This window comes from Pristiophorus japonicus, chromosome 2 (genome assembly GCF_044704955.1).
Source record: "Pristiophorus japonicus isolate sPriJap1 chromosome 2, sPriJap1.hap1, whole genome shotgun sequence".
NCBI lineage: Eukaryota > Metazoa > Chordata > Chondrichthyes > Pristiophoridae > Pristiophorus > Pristiophorus japonicus.
In genome coordinates, this window is record NC_091978.1 from 310,062,898 (window position 1) to 310,078,261 (window position 15,364).

General features: G+C 45.1%; 1 protein-coding gene across 2 annotated transcripts in view; it reads left to right on the plus strand.

Moving 5' to 3' along the window:
- The first annotated feature begins 759 nt into the window (after positions 1-759).
- glrbb (glycine receptor, beta b) overlaps positions 760-15,364 on the plus strand; it is a 246,645-nt gene continuing 232,040 nt past the window's right edge. Inside the window, exons 1-2 of one of the 2 annotated variants that reach the window (XM_070865245.1) lie at positions 760-1,074; positions 1,801-1,948. In XM_070865245.1, coding sequence (XP_070721346.1) covers positions 1,833-1,948 — 116 coding nt within the window. In that variant the 5' untranslated portion in view covers positions 760-1,074; positions 1,801-1,832. Of the gene's footprint in view, positions 1,075-1,228; positions 1,357-1,800; positions 1,949-15,364 lie in introns of those variants that run through there. The other variant, XM_070865246.1, reaches the window with a different exon arrangement.

Sequence of the window (15,364 nt, forward strand, 5' to 3'; positions counted from 1 at the left end):
ATTTAGCTTTTTTTAGTCCCGAGACCCATCCTTAACCCTTTAATTATAGAAGAGCTCGAAAGCCCCACTTCAAAAGTGGACATGGTCAATGATGTACAGCAGGCCAAATCGCATTTCCCAAGTATTATACAACATGTCTGATAATCAGCTCTACTGAATTCAATGGAGCTGAATATTGTGCGGAGATTATGACAGGCGGCCGATGCATTAGAAACTGTTTTGCATCCTGATGGATGTCCAATTTCACCGCCCAAATATCCTACCAAAAAGAGTGATGAAGCAAAATGTAATGGGAGATAAAATTGCTACTTTACATCAAGTATAAGACTGTGGGTCATGAGAACTTGTGTACAAAAGTCGTGAAGTGTGCAACAATCCTCCAAGGATTTTACCAGCAGTTTACTTCTGAGCAAAGTCTCAGTGTTACGGGTGCAAGTGGAATCCTGAGAAGCTCAGCTCGATGTTCAAGAAACAACTATTTACTCGAGTGCAGTTCATGGATATCAAAATGTTATAATGTAGTCATCTCAATGCTGGGTTTATTTTTCACGTCAAGGATTGGTGCAAGGGGAACGAGATTAGTGGAGTGGGAAAGGGACCAAGGGCAATGCTGCAAGCACATCAAACAGTACAGCGCTGTTTAAGGTTTTATATATTTTAACATATTTTACAAAACCCTTTGATGATGTATAAGGCAGAGGAAAGGAATGGCCGGTGAAGAATCTGGATTCCATTAGTAGCTTTTGGTTTTTTTCCCCCCTGATTTATTTCCAAGAAACGGGTCTACTGCGCATGTAGCAAGTGCACACAGCGCTCCTCCATCTTGAGAAACAGTATCACCCACAAAATACATTTTCACAAAATAATAAGAGCAGCCGAATGTGTGAGTAGTGCGGCGGGTTGTGGGTGCAGGGGGAGGATTGGCGGGCGGTGAGGCTGCGGCTGTCCAGTCCTGTCCGAGGTGCCCGTGCTGCCAAAGCCCAGCGCTGAATCGGGGATGGATCTCACGCACAAGGCACACGCTGGGGCTTTCCACACATCTCTGCAGGGTTAAATTTCGCACCGACATTGACGGTGAGTAGGAACCATCAGAAATGATGTTTAAAAGCACCCCGGACAGTGTGAGGGGAGCCGTGCAGGCAGCCATGGCCCTTGGTGTTGTTTGGTGTTGGGCTGGTCGCGGTCCTCACTCACTCACTCACTCTCTCTCTCCCTCCCGCCCTCTGGCCGGATGCGGCTCGGTGTCCTGGCGCTGTTTTGTTCACGAATCTGTGTGAAAAGGATGCAACGAGCTGCAGCCGCAGTACAGCTGTAATGGGCTTGTTTTGAAGACCTGCTATGTAATATTATTCATGTGTACGTACTCCATAACAAAGAGAAAAAAATCCAATGTGTGAGGCATGCATCGTTCGGATTACTTCATGATTTTTAAGAAACCCGTCGCGTTTATATTTCTTTTAAAATCTTTCGAAATTCGAACAGAAATGTCAGAACAAAGATCTTCAAAAAGCTGGACGGGTTTTTAGTATCTATGAGACGTAACAATACAAACGAGACAGACGGGTTTTAATAGTGAATACGGTCTTGTATTGCAAATCAGATCCAAGAGTGGTTAGAAAGGGGACGGGTGGCAGCAATATAATTTTGCCGTCTGGTGATCAATATGGGCTCTAGAGTTGGGCCATCAATCTGACACACATACACACATGTTTAAATCTGTTTAGTGTTTCTCTATTTTTTCATTTGCAAAATGGAGTTCCTGGAAACGTTTAACATTTGCTGACATTTTTCCTGTTCCAGATTAGCATTGTGCTGGACCAAGCAACTTCAGAATGGAGCTGATCAAGGCATCTCTTCTCCTTGTCATCTTCTGCTTTTCGATTGAACAAGGCTCGTCCAGTGATAAGTTTTCAAAGAAATCAAAGAAGAAGCAGTATCCGTGTCCATCGTATGTTGTCTTTCTTTCATCACATTCTGTATTAAAATTCGCATTTGTGTTTTTTAAGTATCTTTTTCCCAAGTAATGATAGACAGTGGTTTCAGTTCCTTTGAACTCTTTCCAAATACCTTACAGCTTTACCACATAGAGAAGAATATAGACACTGCTGGATTATGACCATTTTAAAGAGCCTCTGTCTTCACAAAAATATACACACAAACCTCTTTATATTTGAGGAGTGAGAACAACCAGAAAAGTTCATAGAATCCGAAAAATTTACGGCACAGAAAGAAGCCATTTGGCCCATAGTGTCTGTGCCGGCTGAAAAAGAGCGATCCAGCCTAATCCCACTGTCCACCTCTAGGTCCGTAGCCTTGTAGCCACAGCAAGTGCATAATCCAACTACTTTTTAAATGTGATGAGGGTTTCTGCCTCTACCACCCTTTCAGGCAGTGAGTTCCAGACCCCCATCACCCCCTGAATGAAAAAGGTTCTCCTCAACTCTCCTCTAATCCTTCTACTAATTACTTTAAGTCTATGCTCCCTGGTTATTGACATCTCTGCTAAGGAAAATAGGTCCTTCCTTTCCACTTTATCTAGGCTTCTTATAATATTATACAACTCAATTAAATCTCCCCTCAGCCTCCTCTGTTCCAAAGAAAATAACCCCAGCCTATCCACTCTTTCCTCTTAGATACAACATCCTCAAATTTCCTCCATACTCAAGTGCAATTACATCTTTCCCGTAATGTGGTGCCCAGAACTGTACGCAGTATTCTGGCTGTGGCCTAGCTAGTGTTTTATACAGTTCTAGCATGTTCTCCCTGCTTTTGTATTCTATGCCTCGGGTACCTAAAGGAAAGCATCCGGTATGCCTTCTTAACCCCCTTATTAACCTGTCCTTCTACCTTCAGGGATCTGTGGACACATACACTCCAAAGTCCCCCTGTACCTTTACACTTTTCAGTATCCGACCATTTATTGTGTATTCCCTTGCCTTTTTAGCATTCCTGAAATACATTAGCTCACACTTCTCTGCATTTGCCCTTTTCTGCCCTCCTGAACAATCCATTGATATCTTCCTGCAGTCTACAGCTTTCTTCCTCACTGCCAACTACAAAGCCAATTTTTGTATCTGCAAACGTTTTAATGTCGCCTACGTTGAAGTCTAAATCATTGATGTATACCATATAAAAAGCAAGGGACCTAGTACCGAGCCCTGCAGAACAACACTGGAAACAGCCTTCCAGTCACAAAAACACCTGTCGACCATCACCCTTTGCTTCCTGCCACTGAGCCAATTTTTAATCCAACTTGCCATTTTCTCTTGGATCCCATGGGCTTTTACTTTTCTGACCAGTCTGACATGTGAGACCTTGCCAAATGCCTTGCTAAAATCCATGTAGAATACATCAAACACACTACCTTCATGGACCCTCCTTGTTACCACCACAAAAAATCAAGTTAGTCAGACATGATCTTCCCTTAACAAATCCATGCCAACTGTCCTTGATTAATCCATGCCTTTCTAAATGACGACTAATACTGTTCCTCAGAATTTTTTCCAGTAATTTACCCACCACTGAGGTTAGGTTGACTGCCCTGTAATTAATCGGTTTATCCCTTTCTCACTTTTTAAACGTTAGCAGTCCTCCAGTCCTCTGGCACCACACCTGTAGCCAGAGAGGAATGGAAACTGATGGTCAGAGCCTCCACTATTTCTTCCCTTGCTTCTCTTAACAGCCTGGGATACATTTCATCTGGGCCTGGTGATTTATCTACTTTCCACAGATGTAAACCCCTTAATATATCTAATATTTCACACTCTTCCTCCTCAACTACAATGTCTGCATCGTCCCTCTCTTTTGCGAAGACAAACGCAGAGTATTCATGAAGAACCATACCCACATCTTCCACCTCCACACATAGGTTTCCTTTTTGGACTCTAGTAGGCCCTATTCTTTCCTTAGTTATTCTCTTTCTTTTTATGTATTTATAAAACATCTTTGGGATTTCCTTGATTTTATTGCCAATATTTTTTCATGTCCTCTCTTTGCTTTCCTAATTTCCTTTTTAATTTCACCCTTGCACTTTCTATACTCCTCTTGGCTTTCTGCAGTATTTAGCTCTTGGTATCTGACAAAAGCTTCCCTTTTTTTCCTTATCCTACCTTTATGCTCATTGACATCCAGGGGGCTCTAGATTTGCGAATCCCACCCGTTTCCTTTGTGGGAACATATTTACTCTGAACCCTCACTATCTCCTCCTTGAATTCCTCCCATTGCGAGACACTGATTTAACTTCAAGTAGCTGTTTTCAGTTAGCGCAGCTCTCCCGCTCTCACTGAGCTCTCGGCCTCTGACGCTCCTTTTATCCCCACTGTGCTATTGGGCCTCCGCCGTTGTGTCATTTTCATCATGATGATGTCATGGAGAAATGCTGTCAGCATGATGTATGTCACTTGTTGTGTACTTGTTTATAAATAGGAGAAAAGATTTTCCAAACTTTCACAAAGCCAGTTTCTCTTTAAAAAGAGATGCGAATGTGGTTGGTAAAAAAGCCCCACAATTGTACCCATGTGAAAGATCACATTTCTTCGGTATCCTCCAGAGGATGATTGAATAAAAATAGAATTTTGTAGCCTGAGGCTACACTAAAATTTTGATCCAATGATGACAAAGGAATGGCGATATATTTCCAAGATAGGATGGTGACTTGGAGGGGAACTTGGAGGTGGTGGTGCTCCCATGCGCCTGCTTCCCTTGTCCGTCTAGGTGGTAGAAGCCACGGGTTTGGGAGGTGATGTCGAGGAAGCCTTGGTGCAGTGCATCTTGTAGATGGTACACACTGTAGCCACGGTGTGGCCGGTGGTGAAGGGAGTGAATATTTGTTTAAGGTGGTGGAAGGGGTACCAAATTAAGCGAGCTGTTTTGTCCTGGATGGTGTCCATCTTCTTGAATGTTGTTGGAGCTGCACTCATCCAAGCAAATGGAGAGTAATCCATCACACTACTAACTTGTGCCTTGTAGATGGTAGAAAAGCTTTGGGGAGTCAGAAGGTGAGACATTCGCCTCAGAATACCCAGCCTCTGACCTGCTCTTGTAACCACAGTATCTACGTGGCTAGTCCAGTGCTTCCTGGAGTCCTCCGAACGGGCGCAGATTGCTAGCGCCTCTCGATCCCCTGCGACTGTTTTCAGGGGGTGGGGGCAAATAAATTTTTAGGCCATGGGCTCTTAACAAGTTTCCATGTGGTAAGTTCCGAATTACGAAGAAACAGAGCAGAGAATAGACACTTCACCCCTAGGGAGGGAGTGCGAATGTGAGGAACAATCTCCTATGCTCTAACTGACCCTTTAGAGCCAGTTATAAACCAACGTTGATAGAAGCCTGGAAGTGGAGATCCAGTCCGTTTTGCTATGATGCACACCTCATGCAGAACTGCAGAAAAGAGATGCAGAGGTATTCATAAATTCCTTTTTATAAAAAAAAATAACAAAGTCTTGAATAATTTGATCATTTTTGTAATGGGCATAAGATATAAGAAAATGGCATTCTGTTAATACAAGTACAGTGGGATATGACTTTTGTAATTTAACAAAAAGCAAAATAGTTCTGAACATCATTTTTCCACTCTAATATTAAATAACTTTTCTCAGTTTAAAATATATGAAAAACAGGCATCTGAGTTCATTTGATATAAAAAACATGGATCTCATCTTGAAACATTGCATTTGGGCCTGGAGCAGTTGCTCTAATACTGTGTTTTCATTATAGCTATGAAGAAAATGTGTTTATTTCCAGGCTAGGTTTCTTGCTGTTTGGACAGGGACAAGTGTGCACCTGTTTTACCTACCAGTAAGTGATTGGTATGCTTATGCACCAATCGTACAATTTTTGCAATGTAGTGTAGAATGTTCGATTGGCTACGCCCGACAATCAGATGTAAAGTAGGTTTAATCAGTTATGATGGCACGGCTTTACTTTGCCTTGGTTCCATGGATGCAGAACAGTATTCGAAATATGTAATCCAGGCTTTATAAATGCACAGCAGTATGTAAGATATTTTACATAATGAAGAAAACTGTACTTTTTTGTATAATCACATTTTAAAATTTGTTATGAGTACTCTTCTCTGCAATGGTGTGATGCAGTAAAAAAATTATTAGTATGAAATTAACAAGTCTTAATTGAGTCTATAGAGGTAATTTTATGAAATGGCAATCCTGGCATGGACTGTCACCCTCTGGGAGCACATACTGGGAGTTTGGCCACTCACTGGCCATTATTTTCAGCCCAGAAGTGTGCAGTAATACATTTTGGAAGGAAGATTGAGAATAGGCAATATGAACGATAGAGTAATTTTTTAAAATGGGCTGCAGGAACAGGGTTATATGTATGTAAATCTTTGAAGATGGCAGGACAAGTTGAGAAGGCTGTTAAAAAGCATGGGATCCTTGATTTTATTAAAAGCAAGGAAGTTATGTTAAACCTTTATAAACACTGGTTAGGCCTCAGCTGGTGTATTGTGTTGAATTCTGGCACCATGCTTTCGGAAGGATGTCAAGGCCTAGAGACGGTGCAGGAGAGGTCTTCTAGAATGATAGCAGGGATGAGGGACTTCAGAATGTGGAGATACTGGCACATCTGGGGTGGTTCTCCTTAGAGCAGAAGAAGGTTAAGAGGAGATTTGATACAGATGTTCAAAATCATGAAGAGTTTTGATTATAGTTACTGTTTCTGTCATGTATTCAACCAGCATTGTAACCCATGTATAATCTGACCTAAGTTGTACACTGTGAGAACAATGACCACTAGGTGGGAGACACTCCTAACCTGGACCTTCAGGTATAAAAGGGGAAGCTCCACCCACCTAGATCACTTAAGTGCGAAGGAATAAAGGAAAAGTCACAGACTGACCTTCTCTCAAGCATGGGCCTCGTGTGCATTTCTACTGTATAGTAAGGACATATCAATGGCGACGAGAAACTGGGATTTAAACCATGCGAGCATGGCCACTAGCAGAACAGACGAGAGGTACTATGTTAAGGAATGGTTGTGACAGAGATTCAACATTTTTAAAGCAGCACACAGTTCTCCAGGCAGACATGGGCAATCGGGCATGCCCCAACATGTAGTCGAACCCAGAGGGGGAGTTCGACAGAGACAATGGCAAGTTAAACGGCGATTCACGCCATTGCAAGGGACAATGCGGCAATTAATGGGGCCATCAACACCTGTTAATGGCGCATTCAAGGACAGTCACAGGGGCAGTCAGGGACGATCGACTGGCAAGGGACCTTTTGTTTCCAACAACAGCTTATGTTGGACGTGTGGAGGCACACGCTCAGCCAGAGTTTGCAGAGATGAGCAAAATACCTGCAGAAATTGCAGAAATGAACGCTGGGGGAAATCGCTGGAAGCTGAAGTTCAGCGAGTTCATGTGGAGCACGTATACAGTTCATACACCAGGACGCCATCGATAATGATGAAAGTGCTCCTCAATGGCATCCCAGTATCAATGGAGCTAGACACGGAGGCCAGCCAGTCCCTGATGGGTATCAAACAGTTCGAAAAGTTGTGGGCGTCCAAGGCCAGGAGGCCAAAATTATCGCCGATTGACGCACAGCTACGGACTTACACAAAGCAGATCATTCCGGTGCTAGGCAGCGCCACGGTAGTCGTGACCCACAAAGATTCGGAGAACAGGTTGCCACTCTGGATTGTCCCAGGGGATGGTCCAGCACTACTGGGGAGGAGTTGGCTGGCTGTCATGAACTGGAAAAGGGGCAATGTCAATGCAATTTCCTTTGTGGAACGAGTATCATGCTCACAGATCTGGACAAATTTGACTCATTATTTCAACCCGGCATCGGCACTTTCATGGGGGCCAAGGTAGTGATTCACATAAACCCGGACGCCAGGCCAGTACACCACAAGGCCAGAGCGGTGCCGTACGTGATGCGGGAAAAGATAGAAGGCGAATTGAACCGCCTGCTGAGGGAAGGCATCATCTCGCCAGTCGAATTCAGTGACTGGGCGTGCCCGATCGTGCCGGTGCTCAAGGCGGATGGGTCAGTCAGGATATGTGGTGATTACAAGGCCACCATCAATCGGGTGTCACTCCAAGACCAGTACCCGCTACCGAGAGCGGAGGACCTCTTTGCGACGCTATCCGGTGGCAAACGTTTTTCAAAATTGGACCTGACCTCAGCTTACATGACCCAGGAGCTGGCGAGTGAGTTGAAGAAGCTGACCACCATCACGACACACAAGGGGTTGTTTGAGTACAACAGATGTCCATTCGGGATTCGCTCGGCCGCCGTGATCTTCCAACAAAATATGGAAAGCCTCCTCAAGTCGATTCCAGGGACGGTGATTTTTCAGGACGACATCCTCATCATGGGTTACGATACTGAAGAACACCTCCACAACCTGGAGGAGGTGCTACGCAGACTGGACCGGGTAGGGCTGCGACTGAAAAAGGCGAAGTGCATCTTCCTAGCTCCAGATGTAGAATTCCTGGGGTTGAGGGTAGCAGCAGATGGGATCAGCCTTACTGCATCCAAGACGGAAGCACCCAGACCCCGTAACACGACGGAGCTGCCTTCGTTCCTGGGGCTCCTGAACTATTTTCGTAACTTTCTTCCCAAATTGAGCACGCTGCTAGAGCCGCTACACGTGCTCCTATGCAAAGGTCGCAAATGGGTCTGGGGGGACAGCCAGGAAAGGGCTTTTAATAGAGCACGCAATTTGTTATGTTCCAACACTCTGTTAACACTATACGACCCATGTAAGAAACTTGTGTTTACGTGCGATGCGTCGTCCTATGGTGTTGGGTGTGTGTTGCAGCATGTCAATGTCGAGGGTTAGTTACAGCCGGTAGCTTATGCCTGCACGAATCTGTCCCAGGCACAAAGGGGTTACGGAATGGTAGAAAAGGAGGCGCTTGCATGTGTATATGCTGTAAAGAAAATGCACCAGTACCTGTTTGGCAGGAAATTTGAGCTGGAGACAGATCACAAACCCATTTTGGCTGACAACAAGGCCATAAATGCAAACGCATCGGCCCGCATACAGAGGTGGGCACTCATGTTAGCCACCTACGACTATACAATTCGGCACAGACCGGGCACCGAAAACTGCGCCGATGCACTCAGCAGGCTCCCACTCGCCACCACTGAGGGGGCTACCGAGCATGCTGCTGAGATGGTCATGGCTGTTGAAGCTTTCGGAAGCGAAGGCTCACCCGTGACAGCCCGTCACTGGACAAAGAGACCCGCTATTGTCTCTAGTCAAGAAATGTGTCCTGAATGGGTACTGGGCAGCCACGTACAGTGCATGCCCTGAGAAATTTAAACCATTTCACAGGCGCAGGGATGAACTCTCGATTCAGGCCGATTGCCTACTGTGGGGAAACCGCGTAGTCATGCCCCAGATGGGCAGAGAGGTGTTCATCAGAGAACTCCACAATGAGCACCCGGGCATTGTCACGATGAAGGCAATTGCCAGGTCACACGTTTGGTGGCCAGGGATAGACGCAGATCTGGAACTTTGTGTTCGCAGGTGCAACACGTGTGCCCAGCTGGGCAATGCACCCAGGGAAGCCCCCCTTAGCCCCTGGCCATGGCCTGCCAAGCCTTGGTCACGCATCCATTTGGACTACGCAGGTCCTTTCATGGGAAAAATGTTTTTGGTTGTAGTAGACGCCTACTCCAAATGGATCGAGTGTGACATTTTAAATTAAAGCACATCCTCTGCCACGGTAGAAAGTCTATGGGCACTGTTCGCCGCCCACGGTCTACTGGAAGTCTTGGTCAGCGACAATGGCCCGTGCTTCACAAGCACTGAATTCCAGGACTTCATGCCAGGCAATGGAATTAACTATGTCAGAACGGCACCGTTCAAGCCGGCCTCAAACGGCCAGGCAGAACGAGAAGTGCAGATAATCAAACAGGGTATGCTCAGAATCCAAGTGGGTTCCCTACAAAGCCGCTTATCACGCTTCCTGTTGGCCTACAGATCCCGACCACACTCGCTCACCCGCAGAGCTGCTAATGAAAAGGACGCTCAAAACCCGGCTATCCCTTATCCACCCCACCATGAAAGAAATTGTCGAGAGCAGGCGCCAGCCACAATATGACTACCATGACAGGAATGCGAGGGCGCGATGTATTGATGTAAATTATCCTGTTTTTGTCCTCAACAACACTGCAGGGCCCAAATGACCCGCAGGCACTGTGATTGCCAAAGAGGGAAATAGGATTCTGGTAGTTAAACTTACCAATGGCCAAATCTGCCGCAAACACGTGGATCAAACAAAAGGAGGTTCAGCAACCCCATAGAAGAAGCAGAGGAAGAACACTATGTAGCGTTCACTCCACCACAGGTGACCGCACACCGGAACCAAAGGGAGGAGAGCCCAATCACTGTGGGCAGTTTGGATAGGCCTGAGGCACCGCAAACAGCAGACACTCAGGCCAGCGCCCAACAACTGGAGCCCCAACTCAGGCGCTTTACAAGAGAGCGTAAACCGCCAGAGAGACTCAACCTGTGATCCCATTAAGACTTTGCGGGGGAGGTGATGTCATGTATTCAACCAGCATTGTAACCCATGTATAATCTGACCTAAGTTGTACACTGTGAGAACAATGACCACTAGGTGGGAGACACTCCTAACTTGGACCTTCAGGTATAAAAGGGGAAGCTCCACCCACCTAGATCACTAAGGAATAAAGGACAGGTCACAGACTGACCTCTCAAGCATGGGCCTCGTGTGCATTTATACTGTATAGTAAGGACTTATCCGTTTCCAGTGGCAGAAGGGTCATTAACCAGTGGACACAGATTTAAGGTGATTGGCAAAAGAACCAGAAATGACTTGAAGAATTTTTTTTTACACAGCCAGTTGTTGTGATCTGGAATACACTGCCTGAAAAGGGGGGTGGGAGGAGCAGATTCATTAATAACATTCAGAAGAGAGTTGGAAAAGTACTTAAAGGGGAAAAAATTACATGGGTTTTGGGAAAGAGTCGGGGAGTGAGATTAATTGGATAGCTTTACCGAAGAGCTGACACAGGCACAATGGGTCGAATTTGTCTTCTGTGCTCTATCATTTTATGATTCTATGATTTTCCATCCGAAGGACAGAAATTCATGGGCACCTGAATTCCTAATATGTACTCGTGATCGGTGAAGTTCCCTGCTGGGAGAGCAATTTCAAAAAATTACTCCTTAATGGTTTGACGAAATGTTTTTCACAAAGCAGAAGGTGAGTAATAAATTTTAAACAAAAAGTTTTGACTGCAGCACCGATTAACACCTTTTAAGAACGAGCTGGATTTTGCTTCTGGATAAATATCTGATGAACAGGATTGATACTAATAAGGATAAGTAGAATTGGAAATAATTAAATACTTAGCAAACTTATTATCCTGAGCTTGCTAGATATGGATGTGCACCAGGGAAAGCAACTCGCAACCGTGGATAATGTGGGATGCAAGATGAGATAGCTATTCTAGAGTTATACATAGTTTAATTTTGGGGGTACAAGATGACATTTGTATAAACTTCCTTCTAAGATTAATGAGTTGGTAGAGTTTGTGATCGAACAGATTGTACATCATCTGAAGAAAGATAGCCTTGATTGCTTGAAAGACCTTTCTTGTTTCATGCTTCTTATTCAAGTGATGTGAAGCTAAAAATGTTGCAACCTCAAAAAACAATGGCACATCAGTTACAGGTTTTCTTTTATTGTATGTTGTGTGATCTATAACCCATGCCCAAGTTAGTAATAACAATCAGTTATATATCATTGAATTGACAATTAGCAAGACATCATTCTCTGAAGCAGCTGTTTTATTTGCCCCATATTTTGTAGTATCAGAAGTAGTTTTCCATACGTTAACTGTACAAGAATGTACAAGATCAAAGAGTGTAGAATGCACCAACTATTGCACCAACTAATAAAGAACTAAAAGATTGAGTGCGTTTACTCACTAAGTAGTTAGAACATAAGAAATAGGTGCAGGAATAGGCTATTTGGCCCCTTGAGCCTGCTCCGCCATTCAGTATCATGGCTGATCTGATCTTGGCCTCAAATCCACTTTTCTGCCCGCTCTTCATAACCCTTGACTCCCTTATAGTTCAAAAATCTGTCTATCTCCACCTTAAATATATTCAATGACCTAGCCTCCACAGCTCTATGGGGTCGAGAATTGCAAAGATCCAAGACCCTCCTGAGAGTAGAAATTCCTCCTCATCTTCATTTTAAATGGGCGACCCCTTATTCTGAAACCATGCCCCCTAGTTCTAGATTCTCCTAGGAGGGGAAACATCCTCTCTGCATCTACCCTGTCAAGCCCCCTCAGATTCATATGTTTCAATAAGATCACCTCTCATTCTTCTAAACGCCAATGACTATAGGCCCAACCTGCTCAACTTTTCTTCATAAGGCAACCCCTTCATCTCGGGAATCAACCTTCTCTGAACTGCCTCCAATGCAAGTATATCCCTTCTTAAATAAAAAGACCAAAACTGTATGCACCAACACCCTGGTAGCAAGTCTTACATAATTTTATACTCCACCCCCCCTTGCAATAAAAGCCAACATTCCATTTGTCGTCCTAATTACTTGCTGTACCTGCATGCTAACTTTTCGTGTTTCACGTACAAGGACCCCCAGATCCCTCTGTACTGCAGCATTTTGTAGTCTCTCCATTTAAATAATAATGAGCTTTTTTATTCTTCCTATCAAAGTGGATAACCACGTTATACTACATCTGCCAAATTTTTGTCCACTCCCTTAACCTATCTATATCCCTTCGCAGATTCTTTGTCTCCTCCTCACAACTTGCTTTCCCACCTATCTTTAAAATCATCAGCAAATTTGGCTACAGTACAGTCGGTCCCTTCATCCAAATCATTAATATGGATTATAAATAATTGAAGCCCCAGCACTGATCCCTGTGCTCCCTGCTAGTTACCGTTTGCTAACCTGAAAATGACCCATTTATCATGACTTTGTTTTCTGTTAGCCAATCCTCTATCCATGCTAATATATTGCCCCCAACCCCATGGGCTCTTGTCTTGTGCAGTAACCTTTTATTTGGCACCTTATCGAATGCCTTCTGGAAATCCAAATACACTACATCTACTGGTTCCCCTTTATCCACCCTGCTTGTTACATCCTCAAAAAACTCTAGCAAAACTCTAGCAAACACGATTTCCCTTTCATAAAACCATGCTGACTCTGTTTGATTGTATCATGATTTTCTAAATGTCCTGCTATTACTTTTTTAATATTGGACTGCAGCATTTTCCCAATGACAGATGTTAGGCTAACTGGTCTATAATTTCCTGCCTTCTGTCTCCCTCCTTTCTTGAATAGGGGCGTTAGATTTGCAGTTTTCCAATCTGTTGGGACTTCTCCAGAAAACAGGAAATTTTGGTAGATTACAACCATTACCTCTGCAGCCACTTGTTTTAAGACCCGAGGATGCATGCCATGAGGTCCAGGGGACTTGTCCACCTTTAGGGCCCAAATTTCCCCAGCCGCCTAGAGTGGTGTAGTTAAGGGTGGGACGCTGAGGTTTTGGGGCAAAAAAAGTGGCAAAAATGTACCTCGTAAATTTGGTCGCTCCCTCGTCCTCTGGATCCATTGGCGTGGCGCTGCAGAGCCGGAGGGGGGGAGGGAGCTTAAGCGTGGCCAGCAGGGGTGTGGGGCTTGGGGCCTGGGGCCAGCGACTTGGGGGATGCATGTCCGTTTCAGCGTGCGCACATGCGCAGTGCAACAGGAAGCTTGGCAATCGGCCAATTAAAGGGAGAGCGTCCTCATTGGTAATGGAGCATATCTAAAGGTAAGGATTAAATATTGATTTTTGTGTGGCTGAGGGAATGGAAAGGAGTGCTGGATAGCTGGAAGAAAGGTGAGAAGTGTGATCTTTGAACATTACCTGAGTGTGAGTCCAATAGATGAATGGTGCAAGAGTGTGCAAGACGAACAAAGAATTTCCTCCATGAGGAAGTGGAGAAACTAGTGACTGTAATTGAGGAGAAATGGCTGGATCTGGATATCAGCAAGAGTGGTCCATCAAAAGTTTCACCCAACGAAATGAGAAGAAGATGGAACCTCGTTGCCAAAGAATACTCCGCAGGGATCAATACTGCAAGTTCTAGAAGCCAGTGCAAGAAGAACTGGCAGGACGTTGGTCAAGTAGTGAGTGTAAGCAATATATGTATCTTTAAATTGAATTGCAATTGAAAATGTGACCATCCGTATGTGTCCCACCCATCAGAAGCGCAACATGTATAAAAATTAATATTTTCATCTTTGCAGAAGAAATTGGCCCACAACAAAAGGGAAAGACTTAGAACAGGAGGAGGTCCGCCAAATCTGCACCACTGTCACCCCTTGCTGAGTTGCACCAGTAGAAAAAGAATCAGCTCTGCACAAGCTGGACCCACATGCGAGGGTGAGGGTGAGTCATTAAAATGCATAGTCGCCCTTCAAATCAACCTGCTGACTGGCCTGCTACGCGTCAGACTACTCAAGCCAACCATCCTGCTCCCTCCTGTGCTGCTAACCATTTGACTGTTCTGTTGTATTTTGCAGAAGAAGAAGAAGACACTCCAACATCCTGAAGATCCACCAGAGGATCCTGATGTGTGCGCTCCAGATCAAGGCGGGTGGGGGGAGGTGGGGTCCATGGAAATGTGTGCACGGGAGAATGCTGACCGCGATATGGATCAGGCCATAGTATAGGGCATCACACTGCCTGAAATCTCCATGAGCTCCTCGGCAACATTCCATGGGTTCACACCTTCCGAGGTCGCGGGTCCCAGTGGCAGTCATGAAATGCAACTTGGGACACCCAGTCCTTCACCATCCCAGCATGCGCCTCACACTGGAGGGGTGCCACTAGGCAGACCCACGGCGAGGGGAAGGAGAAGTCGACTAGTCTCTCCTGAGATGCAGAGGTTAATCAGGTTATATCATTGGGTGAGGAGAGCAATGCCCTCACAAGATCACTTGTGGTGGCCGTCAGTGGGGTGCGTGATGGGGTAGCGACACTGTCGGGTGAAATCTCAGCACTGAGACAGGAAGTGAGGGCGGACATTTCAGAGGGTGTGCAAACGATGGCAGATGCCATGAGGGAGCTAGCTTCTGCAATAAGGGCACAAAGTCCAGATACTCAAATGCCACTCCCAGTTCAATCCACGCACCAGCCACTGGTGAGACCTAAGCTGGACCCCCCCCCCCCACCACCATCACCGACCCTATGAGGAAGTGCACTTTCTCCGAGATGCGGGTGAAGGATAGGTGAAGAATTTCTTTGCTGTTGTTGTTGTCGTTGAAGTGCACTGTAAAATATCCAATAAAAAATATTTTGCATTAAAACTGAATCATGCTCCATTAGGACCACGC